Source organism: Balaenoptera physalus (genome assembly GCF_965194825.1).
Source record: "Balaenoptera physalus genome assembly, chromosome: 19".
Taxonomy (NCBI): Eukaryota; Metazoa; Chordata; class Mammalia; order Artiodactyla; family Balaenopteridae; genus Balaenoptera; species Balaenoptera physalus.
Window position 1 is genome coordinate 2,841,155 of NC_138900.1, and position 13,827 is coordinate 2,854,981.

General features: G+C 40.5%; 1 protein-coding gene across 1 annotated transcript in view; it reads right to left on the reverse strand.

Moving 5' to 3' along the window:
* Positions 1 to 257: 257 nt before the first annotated feature.
* Positions 258 to 13,827, reverse strand: part of NLRP9 (NLR family pyrin domain containing 9) — a 31,470-nt gene continuing 17,900 nt past the window's right edge. The window contains exons 4-9 of the mRNA XM_082436817.1: positions 9,279 to 9,446; positions 7,146 to 7,316; positions 4,640 to 4,810; positions 2,741 to 2,911; positions 2,162 to 2,332; positions 258 to 1,056 (exon numbers count right to left, since the gene is read on the reverse strand). Of these exons, the coding sequence (XP_082292943.1) occupies positions 855 to 1,056; positions 2,162 to 2,332; positions 2,741 to 2,911; positions 4,640 to 4,810; positions 7,146 to 7,316; positions 9,279 to 9,446 (1,054 nt within the window). The 3' untranslated portion in view covers positions 258 to 854. The remainder of the gene's footprint in view (positions 1,057 to 2,161; positions 2,333 to 2,740; positions 2,912 to 4,639; positions 4,811 to 7,145; positions 7,317 to 9,278; positions 9,447 to 13,827) is intronic.

A 13,827-nucleotide genomic window follows, 5' to 3' on the forward strand; every position in this document is an offset into this window, starting at 1 on the left:
AAGAGGGAGGGGATGTGGGGATACATGTGTGCATATAGCTGATTCACTTTGTTATACAGCAGAAACTAGCAGAACACTATAAAGCAATTATACTCCAATAAAGATGTTAAAAAAAAAAGAATGTATATATATGTATAACTGAGTCATTTTGCTGGACAGCAGGAATTAACACAACATTGTAAATCAACTACACTTCAATAAAATAAATCTTTAAAATGTATTATACTCAACAAAAATAAAACTCTATATAGGGCCAGTAAGGCATTAATAATTTATTGTAGAGGCAATAGAGAATTAGGTAATGTTTGATTATGACAGTGACGTATTGATGTGTATTTGAAAAAGAAAACATTGAATTAAACTGTGTAGATACATTTGAAAAATATCAAATTTTTTTAAAAATGGGGTAGCATATGGTAAAGGATAAGTAGAGATCTGGAAATACACTTTTTTACTAAACCAGAAAACTGATGAAAACTAAATTTGGACAAACTAAAAATGAAAGGTCCTGTTGGGATGTTAAATGTAGTGACTAAATTCTAAAATCTATAGATACATTCTAGCAGCAGTTCTATGTCAGAAGTGTCAGAGGATCATGGTTCCTTCAAATCCAAGTTCCTACATCCCCAGACATCCGGTAAGAAAATAAAGTCATGCTTTCCCAAGTGTTTACGCATTTAATGTATTTGTTCTTCTAAACATTGTGAGGCAGGATGGGAACTTTCAAGATGGGGCATAGAGGACTTAGGCACAGACGACACATCCCACAATCATGTTGCTAGAATACTGTGAAGGAAGAGCTCTGAAATCACCGTCCCCACTGCCCTGGCGAACAATTTACAGGACAGGGTGTGTCAGGGGGAGAAATGCCCATTGCGACCCAGGGGAAGCCTTTGTGAGAAGGTTACTTCAGGACATTCCCTGTCAGCCAAGCACACCCCAATCCTGTGCTCGTAATCAATCCAGAGACTGTGTGAAATGGTCAGCTGGGGGTTCGTCTCTTCTACCTCTGTCAGCAGCATCTGAATTTCCTCATCATATGAAGATTTATTCAGGCTGGGAAAATACAAAAAAAAAAAAAAAGAGTTTTCTTGACTTGACCCATGATTGTTGGCCTCTCTACACCCCAGTGGCTACTTCCTCTCCACTCTTTCCTAGAAATGGCTGGGAGAGTTGTACTGACTGTGCAAAGAATGCACGAAACTTTCCTAGAGACTAGGAAAGTGGGGAAGAGGGATGTGAACCATTTTGTTTATCCTCTGCAGGTCATCGGGGTCCTGGCAAATGGAAGGCATTCAAATATTCATTCTACGGACATCAGCTACACACACTCTAAATGCAAACATAATGTTCCAAACGATATTAACTGCTACTCTTGCGGAAATGTACTTCTGGGTCAAGACTCCGCTCAGTCCTTTACGGAACCCCTTCCAGCTCTGAGTTGGGGTTACATCTTTGCTGGCAAGGTAAGTAGGAGATGGTGTTTATAGGAAAGCAGTCATTCTTGCCTGGGGGTGATTTTGCCTCTCAGGGGACATTTGACAATACCAGGAGCCTTTAAAACAATTTCAGGGAATAGATGTGCTAGGCATTCTTTTTAAAAGTTAGTTAATTAAAATTTCATTGAGTTATAATTGACATACAACATTGTGTTAGGTTAAGGTGTGCAATGCATTGGTTTGATACGTTTACATATTGCAAAATGATTACCACCATACCGTTAACTAACACATCTTTCATATTGCACAATCTCTCTCTTTTGATTGAACAATTAAAATCTTGCCTATCAGCAATTTTGAAGTTTTTTGTTTTGTTTTGTTTTGTTTTTATTGGCCGCGTGGCTTGCAGGATCTCGGTTCCCCGACCAGGGATTGAACCAGGGCCACGACAGTGAAAGCACAGAGTCCTAACCACTAGACCACCAGGGAAGTCCCTGAAGTTTCCATTTTTGATCATCATGACTGGAGGGTGGTGTCCCGGGGAATGGAACGTGTGGGCAGAGACCAGAGATACTACCCAACTTCCTGTGATGCACAGGACAGCTCCGTATAGCAAAGAAATCTCCAGCCCAAATGTGAACCATGCCCACGCTGGGCAAACCTACGGCAGTCCAACCTCCCTCTGAGGTCACTCACCACCGGGGGAAACAATGTCCACTCACCCAAGCATTTGCAGGCCACATTCCAGACTGATCAAGGCTTCACACAGCACCACCGCCCCATCACGGTCCAAGCTAATCCATTCCAAGTTCATGCACCTCAGTGATTTGCAGAGAGTGAAAGCCAAGGCCAGGTCCTCACAACAGGCAGAGGTGAGCTCACACATCTCCAACCTGCACGGGGAAACACCACCTCGAAATGCGGATTCCACGCCTCTGAGAGGAGACTTTACAATCTAGACAAGTCCTTCTCCACTGGGGCACATGTGGCAGTGTCTGGAGACATCTGACACACATGAGGATTGCTACTAGCATCTCATGGGTGGAGAGAGGCCAGAGATGCAGCTAAACATCCCACAATGCACGGGACAGCCCGCTTCCCCACACAGCAAAGAACCACCCCGTCCCAGATATCAGCCGTGCCAAGCGTGAGCAAACCCTGGATTCACGGCTGGCATTTTACTTATCAGATTGTTCCAGACACACTTGTTTTTTAAACATGCTTCCCCTTCATCCCTTTAATCCTCTAGCTTTTCCTCTTCTTGAAGTAGGTAAGCTTTCCCAACATCAGTGGACACTCACCCAAGAGTCTCTAATTTACACTTAGGATGCTTCAAAGCTTCACATAACTGTTTGACACCAGCATCATATATCTTATTGTTCCCTAGTTTCAGGGTTTTTAGTTTTTCACTGTGAATAAGAACAGCAGCAAGGTCCACACAGCAAACAGAAGTGAAGTAACAGCCTATCAACCTGGAGGAAAAAAAATACACAAAATTCTCCTAGACACACAAATATATACGATCATGAGGTCCAATCTGGAATGGCTTCACTTATGTTCACTTATTCCTGTAAAGGTAGAAATACTCAAGTACTCCTAAGATGATGATGATGGTAGAGATGAAACAACGTCTCCATTTCTCCACTTTCTTCACTCTGCCCAACACCCTGCAGTTCTCCTGCGCTGCCAGGTCTCTCCCCCCAGGGCCTCTGCTCTTGCTGGTTGTAAAGCTCCTGGTCCAAATATCAGCGGGGCTACCCCCTTACTCCCTCCGAGTCTCTGTACAAATGTCACCTCGCCGAGGACTTCACTGAATATTTCATATTATATCTCCTATGTATCTCCTGCCCCCAAACTCATGATGTAGAGCTTCCATATGACCCAGCAATCCCACTCCTGGGCTTATATCTGGAGAAAACCATAGTTCAAAAAGATACATGCAACCCTATGTTCATCGCAGCAACATGGATGGACCTAGAGATTGTCATATTGAGTGAAGTTAGTCAGACAGAGAAAGACAAATAGCATATGATATCGCTTATATGTGGAATCTCAAAAAAGGGTACAAATGAACTTATCTACAAAACAGAAATAGAGTTACAGTTGTAGAAAACAAACTTATGGTTACCAGGGGGAAAAGAGGGGTGAGGGATAAAATGGGAGATTGGGATTGACATATACACACTACTATATATAAAATAGATAACTAATAAGGACCTACTGTCTAGCATAGGACCTCTACTCAATACTCTGTAATGACCTCCATGGGAATAGAATATAAAAAAGAGTGGATATATGTATATGTATAACTGATTCACTTTGCTGTACAGTGGAAACTAGCACAACATTGTAAATCAACTATACTCCAATAAAAATTAATTTAAAATAGTCAATAGTGCTGATTGAGAAACCATGATAGACACACATATGCACACATACTGGCAACTTCACACTCACAGGTGTGTGCGTGCACGTGTGTGTATGTGTATCTACGTGTGTGCATGCCACTCCATGGAAACAGGGATGACGGAGGGTTTCATTTACCGATTTACCTTATCTGCCCAGTAAAAGGAACGATTGATCCTCATGTTGTGTCTGTCATTCATTGCGTGTTTCGATGGGCCAGCCATTGATAATAGTACTTTATGTGCATTATTCCCAGTGGTTGCCTCCATCTTTTTTTTTTAATTGAGGTATAGTTGTTTTACAGTGTTAGTTTTTACTGTACAGAGAAGTGGAGTTCCCTGTGCTCTACAGCAGGTTCTCATTAGTTATCTATTTTATACATAGTAGTGTGTATATGTCAATCCCAATCTCCCAGTTCATCCCGCCACCGCACCGCCATCTTTTGAGGTGAGAACTATAATTATCCTCATGTTACACTTGGGGAGAGGTGAGGAATCCTCACAGGTTCACACGGCTAGTTTAGGGCACTTGGGACTCAATTTCCCATCTTTCCAAGGACAGAGACCCAACTCCAGAGTAGCAAGCCCTACCAAGTCCTGACAAGCCCTACAGTCAAGACACACACGCATCAGCGAGCCCCAGAAATATCACGTGGGGTAAACATGTAGCCTAGTTTTTTTTTTTTTTTTTTCTTCAGCAGACTCCATGCTTTTCCCCCCTTCCTGTTTCCTTCCCAGGATGCCAACAGCCAAAAAGGAAATGTTGACATTCACGCAAATCACAGCCAGACCTACCACAACTCCTGTAGGTTGCAGTTTGGGTGCTTCAGTGATTCACATAGAGTTATCACTCCATCATCTTCCAGGAAATTTAGCCCCAGATCGAGAAAAGACAGGGATTTGTTGCACAGAAGGACTTGGGAGATGTAGTCGCAGGCTACAGAGGTGAGGCAACAGTACATCAATCTGCAAAGACACACATACTTCATCCATCAAGCTATTTAAGCTCTTCAGGGTAATATTTTCATGAAACTCCATGTAAAAACTTTCTTGTACTCCGTGGTCACTTAGAAAAATAGGAGGATTAAAATGTGCAGCAGGTGTGGAAATACAGAAGGATGTGGACCACAGGGTCCCAAACTGGGGAATGGAATCTCGATCCCAGTTCCAAGTCAGATCACCACCAGCTGGATGAACTTGGACAAAATCATCCCTTCTCTGTGACACAGGGTGCTTATCATTTATAATAGCTGGACAACATCCTATTTCACATTTTTCTTTTAAAATGTTATTTTAAAAAATTTGTGATTATGAGTTCTTGTCTACTCACTATTGGGAATTTAGAAAATAAAGGGAAGCATACAAGTTGCAACCGGGCAGATCAAGACTGAATGTGACCTCTGAATATAGTTGGTTTAGCTGACATTTCATGCGGAATTCTACACTTCTAGCTATCACACACAAGCCAGATACCTGGGACTCCACAGCAGATGGTTACATGGCAAATAACAGGTGGAAGGGATCAGAAACCCACCTTGTGTGGGGCAGGCACAGTCCAGTTCACCTCACTCCCCCAGTTCCCCCATCCACCCACCGACTCCCGTTACCTCCTTGGTCCCTTCAGGGGCATCTCAGAATGTCACCTTTTGCAGGAAGAATGCTCAAGTCTTTGATTAGCAAACACTACTCACTCATGGTGGGTTTTCCCTTTCAGTTGTTGAATTTTTGAAATCAGACAATAGGCAACTGATTCATAATTTTTTTGATGAAATATGCTTTCTCCAACATTTAAAAAAAACTAAGACTTTAATGGTTGCATAATATAATATCTGATGGTTCCATGACCCTACAATTATACATTCCCTGAATCTCTGCATTTGTATTTTTATACTTTCTGCCATTTTAAGTTATATGGAATTAACACCCTGCATCAAAAATTTTTGGAAGTTCTGAGGTTTATTATTAATGACTTTTCATTTGTTTCTTGATTTATTAGCCAACTTACTTTGCAAAAAAAACTTAGTGCTTTCGATCATACTATAAATTTGCCCATTTTGCAGAATTCTGGCCAAGTGGAATATATTTTTTAAATTTGTACTTTTGTTTAAAAGGGTATTAAACATTTAAATATTAAAAATTTTAACTACTAAAAACAGGTTGAACATTAGGGGATTGGGGTAAGGGCTATAAGAGAATTTTTGTGCTATTTTTCCAAATTTTCTGCAAGTCTAGTTTTTATTTTGAAACTAGTTCAAAATAAAAAGTTTAAGAAAATGGGTTGAACATTTTTTTCTTTTAAAATTACTAGTGACTTCTTGCATCTTTAGTAGTCTTTCATTTTTAAGGAATAAAGATTCAAGTTTAAAAACAAAAAAAAAGTTAAATGATGTATTTTAAAGAACTCTTAGATAAACACAGCCCGTTTAAGTGACCAGTTATTGAATACACTTCAATTCTACTTATTGTATAATATCACGCAGGATTTAATAGCCAAATCCTTTCATCTTCCAATGTGTCATTTCTTTTGTACCTCTAAAGATTTTTTGGTCTAATCTTTATAGTGCAGAGTTTCTTCCTTATTTTTTTAATAGTTTGGTTTTAATGTTTAATGTTCCTGGACCTTATTTTAGTTTTGATTTTCTTTGACAGTCTAAAAAGTCATCTCAGTAATAATATTCTCACCTTCTACGGTAAATACCACTTTGGGTGTGTATGTAATACATAGGTCTATATACACATACACACCTGTGCATGCACATACACACAAATAAAAGTTTTGTTTCTAGACTACTTACTCGCTTCCATAGACTTGGGTGTTCTTGCACCTATCCCCTACTTTAAGGCATTTTTTTATTTAGCACTAAGTTTCTCCTGTGGCCTCACTGGGTAAATAGAAAACCCTTTCTCTTGCCCCTAACAAAGAAGCAGTTTGTTTTATATCTTAGCAACAAGAAAGAAGTGGAGACATGGTTCCCAGCGATAACCTAGAACCTATGCAACCCCACACCGGCAAGTAATCAAGTGAATTCCTTTTTCTTCATTATTTATACTGTCCCCCTCCCCAGCCCCCAGTACACCTACAGAGACATCGTCCTTCTTCATGATAACCAAGATTTATTGGGCTCCAAATTAGATGCCAGGCATCTAAGGGCTAGTCTTACATCTCTTGAATTCAACCTCATGGCTCCTCTGTGGGGCAAATATTTGTATCTGCTCCATTTTGCTGGACCGTTCGGGGTCCATGGGCATGCTCTGCCATCTCCCCCCTCCCCCAGGGCTCCCCTCCCCCACGCTGACTCACAGCAGCGCCTCCAGGGCACAGGCTGGATCCTTCAGGGCGTCACACAACACCCTCACTCCTTCGTCCTTCAGGGGATTATCTACCAAGGAGAGAAGCTTCAGCTTCTTGTTATGGACGAGAACAGAGGCGATGTCTTCGCAGGCTTCATCCGTGATGTCACATTTTCCCAACCTACACGAGAGACACGTGTGGTGGGATGGTGTATGCACAACCGACCCTGGACCACATCCTGGCTTCTAATCCCACACCTGGCAGTTCCAGACTCTGTAAAAGCACGAATGTCATTATATGACTTTCCTCACGAATCCCTTATTGCTTTAGGAAAGCAGTAAGTTAGGAAAACGTCTGAGCCCGTGCTTCTCAACAATGTTTTGGACACAGCAAAGAATGATCTGGACCTCAATAAGTCTGATTATCTGATTATTCATCATCAGTAGTTATAAGGTTGAGAAACCCTGGTCCGAGCCTTAATGCAGCTTAAAAGAACATCTCATGGGCTAGAGCAGGCTTCTCAACCTCAGCACTGTCGACATTGTGGGCTAGATCATTCCTTATTGTGGGGGCTTCCTGTGTGTTGTAGGATGTTGAAGGGCATCCCTGACCTCTACCCAGCAGATGTCTAGAGCATCCTTCCCATGTAATCATGACCATCAAAACTGTCTCCACGATTAACAAACACTAGTGACCTAATCATTTAGAACAACTTCCTCCTTAAAGTGCTTTTTCCATTAGTTCACCCCTCTTCTGTTTCAGCAGAGTGAGTTCAACTTTCTTTCCTATTGCAATAGTCTTAACTCTCTCCTACTGCAAAATCTTTTTTTTTAATTAAAAAAAATTTTTTTTGATGTAGACCATCTTTAAAGTCTTTATTGAATCTGTTACAATATTACCCCTGTTTTTTATGTTTTTTTGGCTTTTTGGAGCAAGGCATGTGGGATCTTAGCTCCCCGACTAGGGATCGAACCCACACCCCCCGCATTGGAAGGCGAAGTCTCAACCACTGGACCGCCAGGGAAGTCCCGCGATAATCTTAAATGAAATCTTCCTTGCTATTTAAAAGAAAAAAAAGTCTCTAGGTATGGACACCTCCTAACAGAGGAAGAAACTATCCTCTGTTGAGAATTATTGGGCTGGAGAAAACCTGATTTTGAGGACTTCCCACTCCCAATACCAAACTGAAGTCAAGAGCACAGCTGGTCTGCCCCAAAGAAACAAAGATTCTACCTATAAACTGTGTACAACTGACTCCTGGTTTCCTAGATCTGTTACCCAAGTCTTATGCTACCATGTAAAATGAAACACTCTATGCCAATGGCATAATGTGAAACAGCGCAAATACTAAGGAATTTTGTAAGCTCCCCCTGAGTAGAGAGAGCTAGTGTAGAAGAAAAGAATCGTTACGATACGGAAACAGCTAGAACGATAAATAGGGTCAATAGCAAGCCTGTATGTTCAAACAACTCTTATGCATGGACCCTGTCTCTCCTGATGAATCTTGACAGGTGAAATTAACCAAGGGTATGTGACCTATCTATCATATTACTGGTGGTGAGAAGAGTGTATTCTCCTGGTCGGTTTAATGAGTTGTTTTTGTTTATTGTTACTTCTATCACTCCCCTTTGTTCTTCCTGCTGAAAAACGGATTGAGCCTGTTTAAGAAATCACCCAATGATGCTAAGGGCATCCCAGATAATTTACAAGAGGAAGAAATGACTTGTGGGCAAATCACTTTCCCTCCAGCCTCACGTTATCATCTGCCAGATTACAAGATCACACTTGTGATCGTCTATAAGCTTTCTCATTTTAAGTTTCTCTGACTATCTTCAGGAAAAAGAAATTGGAGTTATGGTTTTGGCACGGTCGGTTGAGAGCAGAGCCAAGGAGAATCAGATAAGGCGTCCATGAGAAGTAACTCAAGTGAGTACCAAAGAAGGGAAAGACGGGACAGACCTTCTGAGAGGAAGCCTTGCCCTTTAGAATCCATCCATCCTCATCTTACTAGGAGGTCTACCGATACTGAGATGGAAGTGGTGAAATAAGTAAGAGACAAAGACAGGAAAGAAAATGGGCATATTCGAACTGCGAAGTTCACATTGGAAAAAAATATATATCGTGGACAACCCCGAGACTTACAGCAGTGCTTCTATGTTACACACTGGGTGTTTCAGCGTCTCACACAACTGCTTGACGTCCATATTGGAGAGGCCAGTGCCATAGAGGTTCAGGTATTTCAAATGAGGGTTATGAAGAATGGCCTTAAAGAAGTCTAGGCTGTTTGCAAGGTTCGAAGCAAAGTTATACCTGCAAAAGATGAGGAAATAAGGTAACTCATGCAATGAAGTTCAAGCACAAAGCAAAATACCTGTTGCACAATTCTTCCTACTTTCCATGCTTAGGCTCCCAAAATTTTTTTTTGGATATCTGGTTACTGCTGCCTATAAATTCTCTCTGGGATCTTCAGACGCCAGATGCTTAGATGTCGCTAGTTTCTGCGAAGTCCTTCCACTTCTGAATACTACCACAGATATTATAAGGGAAGAGAATCAAACTTACCCCATATTAACCTCTAAGCACCATGAGGGGAGAAATACCATGTTTGTACCTCCTTGCATCCTAGGCCTGGCTCAGTGCTTCCCATCCAATAAAGACACACATATTCAAATTACTGTGTGCCAAGCCAGACTCTTCCCGAGGAAAGGTTCCACTCCTGTTTAAAAACTGAGATTGTTTTTAAAAGGAGACAATTTTTAAAAGCTAAAATAAAAATAAAATAAATAAAAAGGAGGCAATATATTGGGTCAGCCAGAAAGTTTGCTTGGGTTTTCTGTAAGATGTCCATCAACAGAGGAATGGATAAAGAAGATGTGGTACATATATACAATGGGATATTCCTCAGCCATAAAAAGGAACAAAATAGGGGACTTCCCTGGTGGCACAGTGGTTAAGAATCTACCTGCCAATGCAGGGGACATGAGTTCGAGCCCTGGTCCGGGAAGATCCCACATGCCCCGGAGCAACTAAGCCAGGGCACCACAACTACTGAGCCTGCGCTCTAGAGCCCGTGAGCCACAACTACTGAGCCCGTGCACCACAACTACTGAAGCCCACTTGCCTAGAGCCTGTGGTCCACAACAAGAGAAGCCACCGTAATGAGAAGCCCACGCACCGCAAAGAAGAGTAGCCCCCACTCGCCACAACTAGAGAAAGCCCGTGAGCAGCAACAAAGACCCAACGCAGCCATAAATAAATAAATAAATAAATAAATTTATTTAAAAAAGAAAAGGAACAAAATAGTGCCATTTGCAGAGACGTGGACAGACCTAAAGACTGTCATACAGAGTGAAGTCAGTCAGAGAGAGAAAAACAAATATTGTATAATATCGTTTGTATGTGGAATCTAGAAAAATGGTACAGATTAACCTATTTGCAAAGCAGAAATAGAGACAGAGATGTAGAGAACAAACATGGTTACCAACGGGGGAAGTGGGGGTGGGATGAATTGGGAGATTGGGATTGACATATATACACTAATATGTATAAAATAGATAACTAATAAGAACCTGCTGTATAGCACAGGGAACTCTACCCAGTGCTCTGTGATGAGCTAAATGGGAAGGAAATCCAAAAAAGAGGGGATATATGTATATGTATAGCTGATTCACTTTGCTGTGCGGTAGAACCTAACACAACATTGTAAAGCAACTATACTCCAATACAAATTTTAAAAAATAAATAAATAGAATTACTAGTAGCTAAAAATAGAAAGTAAAAACTTGGGTTGAATTTATATTGAACATATGATCTACTATTGAAATTCATACTGAAATAAAATTTCTGAGTTTAAAAAAAACGATTTTTTTTAAAGGAGACAATTTTTAAAAGTTAAAATAAAAAATAAAATAAATAAAAAGGAGACAATATATTGGGTCAGCCAAAAAGTTCGTTCAGGTTTTCTGTAAGATGTTACGGGAACACCCAAACAAAATTTTTAACCAACCCAATATGTCATGGTTCAAGACTCGGGCTCCTGAGATAGAGAAGACTGCATTAGAATACTTGCTTTTCTCCTGGATATTTTGCAAGGTTGGGCAAATTAACTTAATGGTGGAGTTTCTTCATGAAACAAGTAGATAAGGTCATGATGGTTAAGAAATTACAATTTATTATAGTGCCTCCAACATGATCAGGCTTTGAGTTTTTAGTTTTTCTTTTTTTTTTAAGATTTTTTTTGGATGTGGACCATTTTTTTTTCATTATTTTTTATTTGCACTTATTTTATTGATTTACTTATATATGTTTTCACCCATTTGTTTAGTAGGTTGTTTATTATTATTTTTTTAACATCTTTATTGGAGTATAATTGCTTTACAATGGTGTGTTAGTTTCTGCTTTATAACAAAGTGAATCAGTTATACATATACATATGTTCCCATATCTCTTCCCTCTTGCATCTCCCTCCCTCCCACCCTCCCTATCCCACATTTGTTACAATATTCCTTCTTTCTTATGTTTTGGTTTTTTGGCCGTGAGGCATGTGGGACCTTACCTCCCTGACCAGGGATAGAACCTGCACCCGCAACCCCTTCACTGGAAGAAGTCTTAACCACTGGACTGCCAGGGAAGTCCCAGGTTTTGATTTTTTTTAATAACATATATTAAATGTATAATATATATATATATATATATATATATATATATATATATATACTTTTTATAAATTTATATATGATTTATAAATACATGCCACACAGTGTGGCTCTCGGTGTCATGACTTAAGTGTACCCTGACTTCTCCCCTCCTAATCGACTTTGGGAAATAACAAAGTAAATATTCTGCCATGTTCAAACTCTAAAATGTGGCCCCCACTTGCCGCAACTAGAGAAAGCCCTCGCACAGAAACGAAGACCCAACACAGCCAGAAATAAATAAATAAATAAAATTAAAATGCGAATTATGCATTGGTCAGAAATGAAAGACAGATGTGAGGGACACAACAGCCTGGAAGACTTGTGGGAATTCCTGGCAGAGTGATGCCCTAAACGTATGAGCAATACCCCAGGCACTTCCTGCCCAGAGATGGATGGAGCCCAGGACAGCAGGGTGGGACTTGTAGGGATTTGAGGGAGGGGGTTAGTACAGTCAGGAGAAGACAGGCTGGCCCAGCGAACAAGGAGAAGTGCTACCACGGAAAGACAGGGAATGCCCTTGATATGCTGGCGACACCTGTGAGAAATGGGGGCGTCAGCAGGTCCTCTGAGCCACCTCACCACTGAACACACCGTGATACACAGACCGGGCAGCTGCAGTGAACTCCAACACCAGGCCGGCAGTAAGCGCTGAGTCAGCAGACAAACGGTGGGAAAACAATCACAAGGGTGAACATCTAATCAATAATTGCCACCATGTACATCATCAGCACGGATCCTCAACCTCTTGGAAAGGAGACAGACTAAAATGGAAGTGTTGACAGGAACGCAGTTTGTTGGGGTGTTTTTGCTTTCCTTAGAGTTAAGGGAAAAGTTAACAAAGCAAAAAGGGGGGTAAGGAGGGGAGGGATAAATGCGAAGATTGGGACTGACACACACACGCTACTCTATATAAAACAGATAACTAATAAGGACCTACCGTCTAGCACAGGGAACTCTACTCAATACTCTGTAATGGCCTATATGGGAAAAAAATCTAAAAAAAGTGGATATATGTATATATATAACTGATTCACTTTGCTGTACACCTGAAACTAATACAACACTGTAAATCAACTATATGCCAATAAAAATTTTAAAAAAAAAAGCAAGAAGAACAGGATCTCAACCATCAGCAACTTATAATGTTGGTGAACTAAGAACCACGCATCCTTGGAGCCAGGCTGATGGGTTCAACTCCTGGCTCCACCTCTTGCCAATCTGTGTGACCTTGGGCATGTTTCTGAATCCTCCCAGGTGGTGATTTTCTACTGTGTACCAGGAGGTACTGAGACTGCCCACCTCATTAAGTAATTAAAGGCATATAATGAGCTAATACTGTGATATACCTGTAATTGTTGCCGGACATGGTGAGTGCTATAGTGAGAGCTAAGTGGACATTTAATCTCTTTGCCTGAGATTTAAAGAGCTCTTATTTTGATGGAGTAAGTGAATCAAACAATGGTTAGTGTAAAAACCTGACGCAATGAATAATCATTGATATAAAAATATTTTATAAGCTTGCTAATCTTTTCTTCACATTTTGTGTCCTAACTCTATAAAAGTCTTAAGTTTATCTTGTTGATGTTAAAAGGGATGGTTTCAAGTTTTACCTCCCTACTGTAACAGAGATAAGCAACCCTGATAGTTTTCCTAAACTTAAACACAAGCCTTCCCCCAAATTATTTTCTTTATTAATCATTTGTCAGTTCTAAGATTGAAAGGGCCCCAGTGAGAGCCAGTAAAATTAGGTTAAACAAAATTCCCACAGGGACCCATAATATCGAAATTTGTAAACTATTAGGGATAAAGAAGAAACTTAAGCACTACCAAAACCGAGGATTTTTTTTAAAAGATGATCTATAACTGAAGAATGGAAACGATCAATCTCTACATCTGCGAGTGAAATAATTCAGAGAAAGACACTATATGATCTCACTTCTATATGGGATCTTAGAAAAACACTAAACATAAATACTTGGTGGTTGCCAGAGATT